General features: G+C 54.8%; 5 protein-coding genes across 6 annotated transcripts; 1 reads left to right on the forward strand and 4 right to left on the reverse strand.

Moving 5' to 3' along the window:
• The first annotated feature begins 1 nt into the window (after position 1).
• Positions 2 to 4,339, forward strand: PV09_04082 (uncharacterized protein). Its single transcript, XM_016357376.1, has 3 exons — positions 2 to 433; positions 840 to 1,986; positions 2,063 to 4,339. Exons 1-3 carry the CDS (start codon positions 183 to 185, stop codon positions 3,221 to 3,223), a joined length of 2,559 nt encoding a protein of 852 aa, XP_016214780.1. The 5' UTR covers positions 2 to 182; the 3' UTR covers positions 3,224 to 4,339.
• PV09_04083 (uncharacterized protein) lies at positions 3,330 to 4,067 on the reverse strand (the record flags this gene model as incomplete). The annotated part of the gene is made up of 2 exons (XM_016357377.1): positions 3,330 to 3,572; positions 3,657 to 4,067. The coding sequence occupies 2 exons, from the start codon at positions 4,065 to 4,067 to the stop codon at positions 3,330 to 3,332; spliced, it is 654 nt and encodes a 217-aa protein (XP_016214781.1).
• PV09_04084 lies at positions 4,298 to 7,056 on the reverse strand. 2 transcript variants are annotated; one of them, XM_016357379.1, is made up of 3 exons: positions 6,272 to 7,056; positions 5,589 to 6,218; positions 4,298 to 5,540 (listed from the first exon to the last, which is right to left on the reverse strand). In XM_016357379.1, exons 1-3 carry the CDS (start codon positions 6,641 to 6,643, stop codon positions 4,626 to 4,628), a joined length of 1,917 nt encoding a protein of 638 aa, XP_016214783.1. In that variant the 5' UTR covers positions 6,644 to 7,056; the 3' UTR covers positions 4,298 to 4,625. The 2 variants fall into 2 exon arrangements, with proteins under 2 accessions (XP_016214783.1, XP_016214782.1); XM_016357378.1 differs by having other exon boundaries at positions 4,298 to 6,218.
• PV09_04085 (uncharacterized protein) lies at positions 7,039 to 8,371 on the reverse strand. The gene is made up of 2 exons (XM_016357380.1): positions 7,487 to 8,371; positions 7,039 to 7,433 (listed from the first exon to the last, which is right to left on the reverse strand). Exons 1-2 carry the CDS (start codon positions 8,025 to 8,027, stop codon positions 7,216 to 7,218), a joined length of 759 nt encoding a protein of 252 aa, XP_016214784.1. The 5' UTR covers positions 8,028 to 8,371; the 3' UTR covers positions 7,039 to 7,215.
• A 1,118-nt stretch (positions 8,372 to 9,489) lies between these two features.
• PV09_04086 (uncharacterized protein) lies at positions 9,490 to 11,571 on the reverse strand. The gene is made up of 3 exons (XM_016357381.1): positions 10,865 to 11,571; positions 10,454 to 10,759; positions 9,490 to 10,335 (listed from the first exon to the last, which is right to left on the reverse strand). The coding sequence occupies exons 1-3, from the start codon at positions 11,127 to 11,129 to the stop codon at positions 9,539 to 9,541; spliced, it is 1,368 nt and encodes a 455-aa protein (XP_016214785.1). The 5' UTR covers positions 11,130 to 11,571; the 3' UTR covers positions 9,490 to 9,538.
• Positions 11,572 to 12,546: the final 975 nt, after the last annotated feature.

Below are 12,546 nucleotides of genomic sequence, written 5' to 3' on the forward strand. Positions count from 1 at the left end.
GCGGATGTCGACTTCGCCGCAATACCAACCACAGCACGACCAGCGACAACCAAGCTCAAAGTCTCACACAACGACTGGCAGCCATCGTATTGCTCAAAAACTCACGTCTCCAACCCAAATAAAGGCCCCCTTTTGATGCGCCAGTGACATTGATCTAGACTTGAGGCGACGACGTTGCTGCCATGGCGTCGAAGCGGAAGAGAGACGAGGTGAAGGAGCCTGTCGACAGCGAGCCTATAGATCCCGCTGATCAGTTCGAGTTCTTTTGCCTGGGCGGTGGCCAGGAGGTTGGCCGGTCATGCCACATCATTAGATACAAGGGAAAGACAGTGATGCTGGATGCTGGTATGCACCCCGGCTACGAGGGTCTTGCTGCTCTGCCATTCTACGACGAGTGGGACCTTAGTACAGTAGATGTGCTACTCATTAGTCAGTAAGTCATACCTTCGGACGAGCATTTACCTTCCTTGCTATTTTGCACTGCACTTTTCTTTGTCGGCCTCCCGGTAGTGGTGAACACGTTCACCTCTCACATGGGATCGCACGATATCTTCAGATTGTAGAGCGACACCAGCACAGTAAGACGTCAATGTTTTTGTAGCTTGATTGGGGAACATGTCTTATCAGACATTCTCAAAGCACTGGCTGCTGATGGCGCTACGTGTGTATCCTGTACGAGTAGCAACAATGCAACACCTTTGTTCCTCAGCCATATCTTTCACGCCTTCTTCTCTTCTGTGCCGTCGCTCTGCACATATCTCTTCCTGGTCACAAGAAAAAACACTTTGCACATCGTCTTCCAATTCCTCATGCCATTCGCTGACGGTCCTTTCCCTCAGTTTTCATGTCGACCATGCGGCCTCATTACCGTACGTCCTTGCCAAAACCAATTTTAGAGGTCGGGTCTACATGACCCACCCAACGAAAGCCATCTACCGCTGGCTCATCACAGATACTGTCCGAGTGGGTAATCTAGGTTCCTCTGCTGAAAATCGGACAATATTATACACCGAGGCTGAACACCTTGCAACCTTCCCCCGAATTGAAGCAATTGATTACTACACAACGCATACAGTCTCTAGTATACGGATCACGCCCTACCCCGCTGGCCATGTACTCGGCGCGGCTATGTATCTCATAGAAATTGCTGGGCTGAATGTGCTTTTCACTGGTGATTATTCAAGAGAGGAGGATAGACATCTAGTATCGGCTTCTATACCAAAGGGCATAAATGTCGACGTTCTAATTACGGAATCCACCTTTGGCACAGCAACTCACGTACCCCGCATCGAGCGTGAAAACCAGCTTACAAAGACAATCACCGACATTGTATCCAACCGCAAGGGCCGGGCCCTACTCCCTGTTTTCGCCCTTGGTACAGCCCAGGAACTTCTCCTCATTCTGGACGATTACTGGGAGCGACACCCACATTTGCAAAGCATCCCAATCTATTACGCTAGTAACCTGGCAAGGCGCTGCATGGCTATTTACAGCACGTATACATCCTTCATGAACAGTCACATCAAACGCGTCTTTCATGAGCGGCTTCGCGCTGCGGAAGAAGCTGGACGTGATCCCTCCACCGCAGGACCCTGGGATTTGCGGTTCGTACGTGCACTCCGTTCCCTGGAGCGCTTCGAAGATATTGGCTCCTGCGTCATGCTTGCCACCCCAGGTATGATGCAGAACGGAGCGTCGAGAGAGCTTCTAGAGAAGTGGGCCCCCGACCCGAAAAATGGAGTCGTGATCACCGGTTATAGCGTGGAAGGTACGATGGCACAACGGCTTCTGAACGAGCCGGATGTAATCGAAGCGGTCATGACAAAGAGTCGGGAACAAGGAGGTGGAAGGAGGGCGCTGGATCGCCAGAAAGGGGATACGTTGACTATCCAAAGGCGCTGCACTGTCAACGAATATTCATTTGCTGCTCACGTTGATGGGAAGCAAAACACGGAATTTGTGGAGGAGGTGCGGCCAAGGCATATTGTGAGTATTGCTTGCTGCTCCGTCGAAGTATTAAAATCTTGTAATAGTTCTGAGCGCGCTGACTGGCTGATTTCAGATTTTGGTCCATGGCTCCAAGGGCCAAGGTGTGCGTTTGCGATCGAAACTGCTGGGTTTAAGGAGGGAAGGGCAATCGCTGCACAACAGATTATTGGACGTACATCACCCGGCTAACACAGTTCCCGTAACCATAGCTTTCAAGACAGAAAAGGTAGCAAGAGTTGTTGGCAAGCTGGCTGAGAGTTACATGCCTCTCGCTTTGCGACCGAAGTTGATGCCTGACGGTGACGAGCACATGAAGGATGAAGATGAAGTCGAAGATGTTAAAAAGGAGAAACTTGAGGAACCGAAGGGTATTAGCGGCGTTCTTGTGCAGAACGAGTTCAAGCTTAGCTTGATGGCACCAGAAGATTTGAAGGAATTCGCTGGATTGACGACGACCACCGTCGTGTGCCGTGAACATTTGACACTCCGGGCTGCTGGTCTTGAACTCATCCGTTGGGCTCTCCAAGCTGCCTTTGGTGAAGTGACAGAGATCAAAAAGCAGCCAGATACACTCAACGGTGCCGCAAAGCTAGATGCAACTGATGAATCCAATGCGGTGGAGGCAGCCGCTGACGCCGAGATAGACCGAAATACGACTGTACTAGAAGTCATGGGGACGGTTCGCGTGAGCATTGGTGCAGAGGGGGATGTTGAGGTTGAGTGGGAAGGCAATATGCTAAACGACGGGATAGCGGATGCCGTACTAGGCGTGCTTCTGGGCGTCGAGCGTAGTCCAGCTGCTGTTGCCAAGAGCTCGAAGATGCACAAGCACGACCACTCACACTCACACGATGGGGTCAATGGCACGAATGGAAATGGTGTTGTGAAGAAACGATCTATGGATCCCAAGGAGCGATTAAGCAGGCTTTTCCTTCTATTAGAAGCGCAATTTGGCTCTGATGCGATTTCACCGATTGAGGAGCCTATGTTGACCAAGACGGGAGATGAGGAAGAAGACGAGGCAGCGCGGGAAAAGGAGATGAGAAAGGTACTGGAACGACTTCACAATCTGGGAATACCTGTTCCAGGAATCGAAATCAAACTCAACGACACGGTCACGGCCAAGGTATGGCTCGAAGATTTGAGCGTCGAGTGCGCGAACAACATCTTCAAAGGAAGGGTGGAAAATGTAGTAAGAGAGGCCGTCGATGGTATCAGCGCACTTTGGGATTAGAACCAATATTGCTCTGCTTATTACTTCTCGGAAGGCAGAAACACAGTTTTCTGGGTATACACCAAGAGCGCAAAGGCCTAGAACGAAGCGGAATTTCGAAATTTTGTCATAATTTGTTCGAGTGGATCTCCTCGTTCTCAAGAGTGTCTTTCTTGGCACCATTGAGAGCGACATGGACCATGGCTTTTGCAGCCTGATCCACCTTCACGACCGGTGCAGTCCAGGCCACGGTCGCGGTTATCAAGGTACCAAAGAGGGAGGCTGGCATGACTCCGCCAATTCGCATGCAATACGGGAAGAATCCTTGGTGTTTTTTTGCGATTTCAAGCAGGCCGTTCTCCGCGGCACCCTATTTTTTGTCAACGCACAGCCGTGTCAGCGTGAACACGCTTCTTCGTTGCAGGCAATAAGACGCGAAAATCAAAGCACGTACTTTGATCCGTCGAGTGTCTCCGAAGAATCGAAGTTTTCCTCTCTCGTCCCGTGCTGCCCAGCGTCCACTGCAGAAGACGAACCTCATCGGGCCCAGTCTCTCGGCAAATGCTTTTGCCGCGTTCACCGTATATGTGACCTGCACTTTGTAGGCCGTCTCGTAGTCGGGGAACTCCCACGCTCCGCCGCCCACGCACCATATGCACGCTTCCGACCCCTTCAGCTTTTCAAGCAAGGCGTCATCATCCCATTTCTCAAAGTCCTTGTGGATGACGACCTCGAGCTTGGCGTGTGACATCTTGAGTGGACGCCGCGAAATAGCTACCACGGAGGTTACCCGATCATCACGAATGAGCTCTTTGAGGACTTGGCCCCCGACGAAGCCAGTTCCACCCGTGAGGATAATTTTCATGACTGATTTATTCCTTTCTTTCTTTGTTCTTTTTGAGGGAGGCTTCGAGAATGAAGGAGAGTACGATATTTAAGGATGCCGTCACACGAGCGAGGTAGTATTGCCTGTTCTGGCTGGATGTAAACTTGGGTGGTCAAGCGAGGATCGGCCGTGTGACCGTTGGTACGTGGCAGCGACTGGACACGGTATATCTTGGTTGTGATCAACTCGAACACATTCTCAGAAAATTCCACAGATAGTTCGTGCACAGCCCGGGTTAGAATCAATTCATCAAAAATCATATATAATTGCTGAACGTCGCGTAAACTCATGCATCCAGTGCATCAGCGGACAACGCGTACAAACAGAATCGTCCTGCCCTAAGCCGCGTCGAGCCAGGCGGAAACAGCGGGCCCTCGCTCAACCATTTGTGGAAGACCGGACGCGTCCCCAGCAGAGTGACGTTTAAGAGTTCACGACAGTGGGCAAACCGAGAACGCGGCAGAGGGACATGACTGTCTTGTGCGACGGGAGCGACCCACGTCCTGTCACCGCGCGTCTGTCGCATGCTGTGCCAACCTACTTCCGGATCGTTTGCACCCTGCCATCCGAGCCGAACGTCTTGATGGCCCCCCTCGCAAATGGCCGACGCTCCGTCTCCGCTCGCCCCTGCTGCGGCTGCAAGTGGGCGTTCACGATCGCCGGTGCTCTACCATCGTCGGGTCCGCCCGCTGATTCTTGCTTCGTCCTTTTCTCCGGGCGCGCCTCCGTCTCTGCCTCCTGTTCCTCGTCGTTGTCCCCGCCGTCACCCTCGCCCTCCGTTGTCGTCGGCTCGTCCGGCCTCTTTCTCTTCGCCCCTTGTTTGGCTGACTTGGCGTCTACGGAGGCTAACTTGGTGTCCTTGGAACCTCGATTCGCCGCTTGCGCCGCTGTCTCCGAGAGCCTTCTTGTGGGCTTGGTTTTGCGTCTCGTCCGTCCCGACAGACTGGGATCTGCGTCCTCACCTGCATCGCCGTCCTCGTCGTCCTCGTCGTCCTTGCCCGTGAATCTAGACGCGTAGATTGGATCTTTCAGCTTGGGATTCTCCTTTTTGGCACAGATGTGGCAGATCCAGCCCCCACTCTTCTGTGTTTCTAGACACGCCGCATGGATCTTTCGACCGCATCCCCGTAAGCACTCTAGGATCTTGATGCCTCGCTTGTCCGGGTTGTGATAGTCACACTTCGAGTTTGATTTCTTGGGCGCCTTTGAGAAATTGCTATTCTTTTGTGTGGGCTTCACATTCTCCTTTTCTTTAGCCCGAGAGGGCTGCAAAGGACCCCCGTCATCAGTGGTTCCCTTTTGTGATGGACCAACTTTGGATTGAGTTTGTTGTGCAGTGGCAAGCTCCTCCTGGACTCTTACCTTCGTCGGAGACTTACCATGTTCATATCCGAAGTTTCCAGGTTCGCGGTGCTCCTGATCGTATGTACGTCTCAAATCCTCAAAGTCCGTCTGCTTTACTTTTAGCATCTCAGCAGCTCTTTGGGAATACACACTCACACCCTCAATAGTGACGCCAATGTCTTTGAGGGCCGCGATGATTTTAGTCTGAACTGCATCGCGCTTTATGCCTTGCCATGTCATCTCCTCTACCCATCTATTCAGCCCCTGCGCCAAGTCAGTTGCACGATCATGAACTCGCTGCATGAGCTGCGCTGTCATTCTTGGCTGGTCGTCCTGCTCCTGACCTTGGCGATCTATCCCGACGTCTGGGCCCAGCACCTGATCCGGGGTTTCATTTCGCGTGCCCACAGGAGACGAATCGGTAGGATAGTGGCCGTGGACATCCCTGAATATTTCTTTGAAAATCTTTGTTAGACGCTGGATGTCTGCGGCCTCGAGGTTCTCCCCGTTTCGATCGATGTCCTCGTACTTCTCGCCGAAGACGATGGCTGCGGCTGCGCGATGCCTGGTTTCGTCCCATTCGTGAAAGTCGAATGGCTCGTTTGACTCAAGACATTTGATGTGTTGGAAGATGCCGATGTCACGTAGTCCGTGTATGATTGTGCGGATGCGCTCCGGATTGTAGGTCTGCACCGCGTCAACGCCCGGAGGATTCAGAATTTCACTGAACGCCGCTATCAGTGAGTCGGTAACAACAGATGGCACATCTTTCTGCTTGGAACTTTCCTGAGGCTTGTGGGTCAGCCTGCAAACTCGCGTCGCCGATGTAGCTATCGCACCTTGATTTCAGGCTTGTTCTGCACAAAGTGGTCTTCACTCCCTGCGATTTGCTTACTGCTCAAGACAGGTTGTGGCTCACGCAGCATCTCGGAGTCGTCGGAGAAGAGAACTGGCAATTCTGGTACTCTGCTGGGACTCTGCTCCGAATTGTCTTCCTCTTCGGTCTTGAAACTAACTGGCACGTCGCGGAACCAATCCTCTTCTTCGTCGACTTTGACTGACTGGGCTGCGCTGTCGACACTGCCGACACCCGCTCTCGCTAGATCACCTGCTGACATGTCGTTCCCGGCATCCCGTGTCCTGTCATGTGGCAACTGGTTTGAGATTGGGTGACGTCTGTGCGGTGACTGGGTCTGTTTTTGCGAGGACATACTTGCCTAAACTAGTATCACGTCGATGGGTCACAGGATTACTTAAAAGGCCGGGCAATGTGCGGTGTTTTCTTTCTTTGGGTGAGAAGGGGTAATTTCGAGATTGATGAGCAAGCAGGATCACGCTGGCGGCAGAAGATATAGGTGGTTCGACAAAGAGCGGGCTCGTCAAAGGCACGAAGGCGTTGTTTTGCCAGGACCAAACATTGTGCACTTTGATGAAACTGTGATTTGCTCAATAACCATAGGGCACGCAGACAGACAAAGCTGTGTCAACCAGCAAACAATGGACGAAGATTCTGTCAAAGATGTCTGAATGAAAATATTCGAGCTGTCGATTGATGAACGCGGTCTGCGCGCTCGCAAGGCTCTGCAAGCGCTAAAAGAATTGAGAAACAGAAAAAAAAAAAAAACCTAGTATGGCCGTCTTGGTAGTCAAAGACAGCAAGTCATCACACGCACAGTGCGTGGGCACCGAAGATAAAATGGGGATATGCAGCGGAAGTGAATAAAATAAAGATTTAACGTCATGATGTCACGTTACCTATCTCACAATGTTCAACGTCCCCGCTCTACAACACGAGCGCACCACCTGCCGCGACGAGCGCAAGTCCCAGCCCGCGGCCGGCTGTGGCCATTGCGCCGCTGCTAGAAGAGGAAGACGAGCTCGAGCCGGCGCTTGTGCTCGCCGCGGTGGCTCCCGACGTTGCCGTCGTCGCGGCAGCGGAGCGTGTGCCGGACAGCACAGACGATGCCGCGGCGCCGGACCTGGTTGCTGCAGTTGCGCTACCTGAGATGGCGATCAGACGCGGAGATGAGGTCAGCACGGCGAGGAACACGTACCTGTGATTGCGCCCGGGCCCTGCGCGCCGGAGGCGGTGTAGTAAAGGCTGACGGCGGTCTGGCTGGGCGCCTGGTCAGTGGTGCCGGTAGCGGTGCCGGTGGGGCCGGGGACGGCGGCGTCGACACTGGTGAAGTAGTCGGCGAACTGGGCGGTTGGGGTTCCGGTGCAGATGGCGTTTGAGACAGAGGAGATGACGACGGAGTAGCGGGCGAGTGCGGCATCGGAGAGCCCGCCGTGGAAGGCGAGGCAGTCTCTGCAGCCCAGCCAGTCGGCGAAGAAGGTCGACGGCGGATTGCACAGGCACTCTGCCATGGCGAGATAGCCGAGCGCGTCGGTGTTGTTTGGCGCGCACTCGCCCTGGATGTTGATGACGGAGATGCACGGCGGCAGGGTGCCGGACGTGTCGGTCACGTTGGGAGAGCACACGCTGTTGAGGTACGCCTGGTTGCCGGACGCCGTTATCGTCTGACGCGCGAAGAGGGCGCCGAGTCCGCCTGCCTGCGCGGCAGTCGCAAGCGCAGCCACTAGCTGCGCCTTCATCGCTTCCTAGATGGATCGATGCGTGCTATCGTCAAGCCTGAGTGTCGCTGTGGTGTTCGCCCGCACACCTCTCGTTGTCGCAAGCTGCGGTGACGGTCTTGTTATGAAAGGCGGTTCTCACGGTCAAAGGCGCCGTTGCGATCTTATGTATGCAGAAAGGTCGAGCCAACCTAAGTGCGTCACCTGTCGTGTCCGCACCGCCACCTCGGCAGCGAAAAGGTCGTCTACCGTCAGCAAAATTGACTGTCACTCGTTCAAAAAGCCACGCTTGGGACGATCCGTCGTCGTCCGTCGTCCAAAGCGAGTTATTTAAGTGGAAAATTCGCTCTCGAACCACACCCCCCCGTCCCAGAAGCGCGGTCCCAGCCAGGAAATGAATCTCCAGGTGGTCTAATTTAAGCCTTCTCACTCGCATCCCCCTCTCCGCGGCCGCTTACAGGACGCGACAGGCCAGCCTTGGGCCCGATTGGTGGACCTGCACCAGTCAAGCTTTTTCCAGCTTTGCCTTTAACCGAGATCGGTGTCGATCCTTGAAAGGATCGCGTTGGTGCGATGGGAATTGCTGCATCAAGTTGCCGCTTTACTCAAAGGGGACCGGAGTGGGCGAACGCCTGGGGTAGACCAGGTTATCGATATCGCTAAGCAAACATTAGCTGGAGCGAGTGCGAGTGCGGACGTAATCATCAAGGCCGGGTTTATATCGAGTTTGTCAGTAAACTATCATTTGCTGGCGATATATGCCTCCGGCTGTCGTTTATCAATTGCAACGGCTCCAGCTGACAGAAAATGCTGAACTCGAGGGAAAAAAAATCTTGCGGACCAATGAACTTGAATGACAGAGGAATCAATGTAAGAAAGAAAAAAGGGTATGTCAAACGCTGCTTGTTCTATCAAAACCCAACGCCAGCTTTCTCATTCTCGATTCGACCAGGAAATCGCGGTGAGGTACGCAAGAAGGCAGTAGAAAAGCTAGGGATATATGTAATGCAATCGTCTGCGTCATCAAAACAAAGAACATTGTGTGCCTCCCATACCATACCGTGCTGAACCGTATTGTGCCCGAAAAATCGCATACCATCCTGGCCCGGCCCTAACGCATCCAGTCCCGTAGTCCTCCGTCGGTCCTCCAACGTGCCCTATTCCTGTTTGTCTCCAAGCTGATACAGACGAACTCATACATAAAACAAGGGGGAAGGACCTTGAGGCAAAGGGTCGGGACGGGCCAAGAACTGATAGGAAGCAAGTCCTAAAACCGACAGACATACACACACACACAGAGAGAGAGAGAGACGGGTAGAGAGATATAAAGAGAGAAACGCTAATCAGTCAAGGCCAAGCTTGGACCCCTGGGTCCGCTTCAATCGCTAGGATGACGGAGACAAAGAGAAATGTGGAAATTGGCGAGCTTGTTCGTCTGCCGACTCGTACGGCTGTTCTTTGCTCGGGGGGGGGGGGGGGGGGGGGGGGAGGCTGGGCGTCGAGGTCGACGCACCGAGGCTGTTGCGTTCGTGTCACCGGATCGTCCGTTGAGAGTCTCGTGTGTTTGCCCTGCCTCTGCGTTCTTCGCCTACGGCAGCCTCGTAGCTCGGTATGGGTGGTCCATTCCCGGGAATAAGCGGCCGCCGCTCCTCATCCGATGGGCTCTCGTACTCGGGAGGTGGAGCCTCTGATGAGACTTCGTGAGGGGGGAAGGTGCTCGATGTGGGTGCTGGTGTGCTGGACGAGGTGCCCTCACCGACGTCCTCGCCCTCGTCAACGACGCTGAATGCCGCGAGCGAGATGTCTGTTGGGGAGCGCTGCGGACCGGGGCTGGTCGGGTGCTGCTGTCGTGATAGGCGAATCTGTTGCGAGTTTGATCGACCGTGGCCGTGGCCACCGTAGTGCTGGAAAGCAGGTGCCATGTATCCAGAACCCTCCCGGACGCCCTCGCGCCCGCCCTCGAGTAGGATGCTGCCCTGCTCACTACCGTAAGGCGGTGGCGGGGCGAGACTGCCACTTGCTGGTGCGAGGCCCCACTTCTTGACAATGGCTTCGATGAAGACAAAACCCATGTGGCCAAAGTTGACATGCACCTGACAAGGACCGTTTGCGCCGACAGTGGGGAAGAAATTTTGCGTCTTCAGTCCGTGGGCGACGTCGTCTAGTTTCTTGCCATTGCGAGTGAAGAAAATGGTCCCAGTTCGCGGGCGGTAGCCAACGCCGATTACGTCGCCTTGGACATACTCTGGACCGTACGGAGTGCCGGCGAAGGGTTGATTATGCCGACGGAGACCGTTGGAGACGTATGCTATCGAGTGCTTATGGTATCCTATTCGCCTCAAATTAGCAGAGATACTAGCTTGCTCCTCCTTCGATAACACGCAACAGCTGCAACAGTACTAGAGCTGCGGAAATTAGGCAAGAAAAAGGAAGTAATATGAACATACCAGGTAGCCGGAAAAGCGGGTACGGTTTGGTTGTGAGTCCAATGCTTATCGTCGTGTTCTCGGGTTTGTCGTAGATTTTGGCCTCCCAGTAGTACACTTCGTTCTGTTTGGGTATGGGCAGGTTACTTTGCACGCTGCACTCTGAGTCGTAGAACTCGATTTCGGTGCGGGCCTCGACGAAGCAGTTTGCGATCTCGAGTTCGGGCTCAAATTCCCATGCCGATACACCCTTTTCTTGGATGGCCAGGTACTGCGAGAGTGAGATGTCCGTATGCACCGACTCTGGAGGATTCGCTTGGACAAATGCTGTAGATGGCACGGTCTGTTAGCATGGACAGCGATAGTGAGAAAAGATAAGGCACAGGGCACAGCTGAAGGGTCAGGGCCTAATGGGATGTGTTGCGGACATACCTTTTGCCCGTAGATACTCCATGCGCTGCAGGTCGTCCATCTCGTCAAGAGCCTCAGCCTCCTCCCGCAGAAACGCCTGCTCATCGTCATAGTCGCCTGGCCGACCTATGCGATCCAGGAGGATGCGTCCACGCTGGGTGTACTGGAAGAACCAAATGATGAGAAGCACGAGGGCGATGATGCCAGCGGAGCCGAAGGCAGAAAGCATGCCGATGAGGATGCCTTTGCCTGTAGCGGCTCCCGCAATGTTTAGCGAGGGCGCCATGGCAGCGAGCTCCGCCTGGCAAAAATGCGGAACGGGTATGTAGAGCGTGAATGCGCAAGTGAAAAGCGTATCGTCTTGCCGCCGAGGGAGCAGAAGAAACGAGCACGCGATGAGTGTTGTAGCCCCTTCAGGGCCGAAGGGCGGGTTGTTGCTACGCCAAGGAAGGTGATATTGGCTGGTGAAGCATAGACTGTGAGTGACGGTTGGGAGGGCGAATGGGACTCGGCGTCGGAGAAAGAAGGATTGATAGCGTTTGCGAGAGCCGGCAAGCTGGCGGCGGGCGAAAGGGAGGCGCGGCGGGAGGCGGTTGAGAGGGCGGAGCGGTGGTGTGATGAGAATGCAAGTCTATCTACAACGGAGACAAAGATGAAGGGGACAACACAGGAAGAGAGCGCGAGCTAGTAGGCGCAGAAGCAGCAGCAGCAGCAGCAACAACAGCCAGCGGAGGCCGAGAGCGGATGACTGCGCTTCGAGAGGATGTTGTGGGTGGGTGATGTGGGTTTAGCGCAGCCACCTGACGTCGCAGCGAGACAAGCGGGCCCCGAAATCCCACTGGCCGGTCCACAACACAACCGCGCAAGTTGTTTGACGACGCTCTTCTTGGCTCGCTGGCCCAGCCCAGAAGCGCTCCGGAGCCAGCCAGCAGCGGGAGGGGAGGCAGGGCAAGGATGTCGAGGCTCAGAGACTCGATCCGGCGAGTTCGAGAGCGTGCGAGCGGGTATGTACGCCGTCCAACGGAGTGGGGAGATGGTTGTGCTGCCCTTTGCCACAGCTTCGGATGCAGGCGAGAAGAAGGCGGGAATGTGTCCCGCGCGGCCCAGCAGACGGTGCAGGATAGCTGCGGCACTGGCCGCCCTCGTCGGCGGCGGTCGTGCGATGGACGGGCGGTGGCGAAAGCGGCAGCAGCGTCAGCGGTGTCGTCGACGGCGCTACCTCGGCAGCAGCAACAGCATTCAATCGCTCGACGACGAGTGCACTGCGGGATGAGCTGATTGTGCATGCCCAGACTTGGCCGACGGCTGAGCCTCTTCCACATGCTCGACGCCTCCGTGGACGTCGCTTCCGCTCCATGAAACCAACATCCATTCGGCACTCTGGCTGCTGCTCTCTCTCGCGCTCTCACCAAGCCTCTCTCGCCTGACTCCTGGCCACAAGCAACCACAGACACGACGCCGAAGACAGCGCCTGTCTCACCAATGCTCTTCCACGTTTCTTCTTCCGGCCAAGCCCATCCTGAAACAAGGTCGCACGCGACACAAAACACACGTCTGCACATCCAACGCTTTCGTTTGGTCTGTAACGTCTCCTTGGCCCCTAAACTAGTGACATGTCTGCCACCTGCGACCACGGCGTCCAGACCTACCCGGTTACCCCACAGTCTGTAGCGCTGCGTCAGGCGTTTGCTGTGCTCGTCGTC

This window comes from Verruconis gallopava, assembly GCF_000836295.1.
Source record: "Verruconis gallopava strain CBS 43764 unplaced genomic scaffold supercont1.11, whole genome shotgun sequence".
NCBI classification, from domain to species: Eukaryota; Fungi; Ascomycota; class Dothideomycetes; order Venturiales; family Sympoventuriaceae; genus Verruconis; species Verruconis gallopava.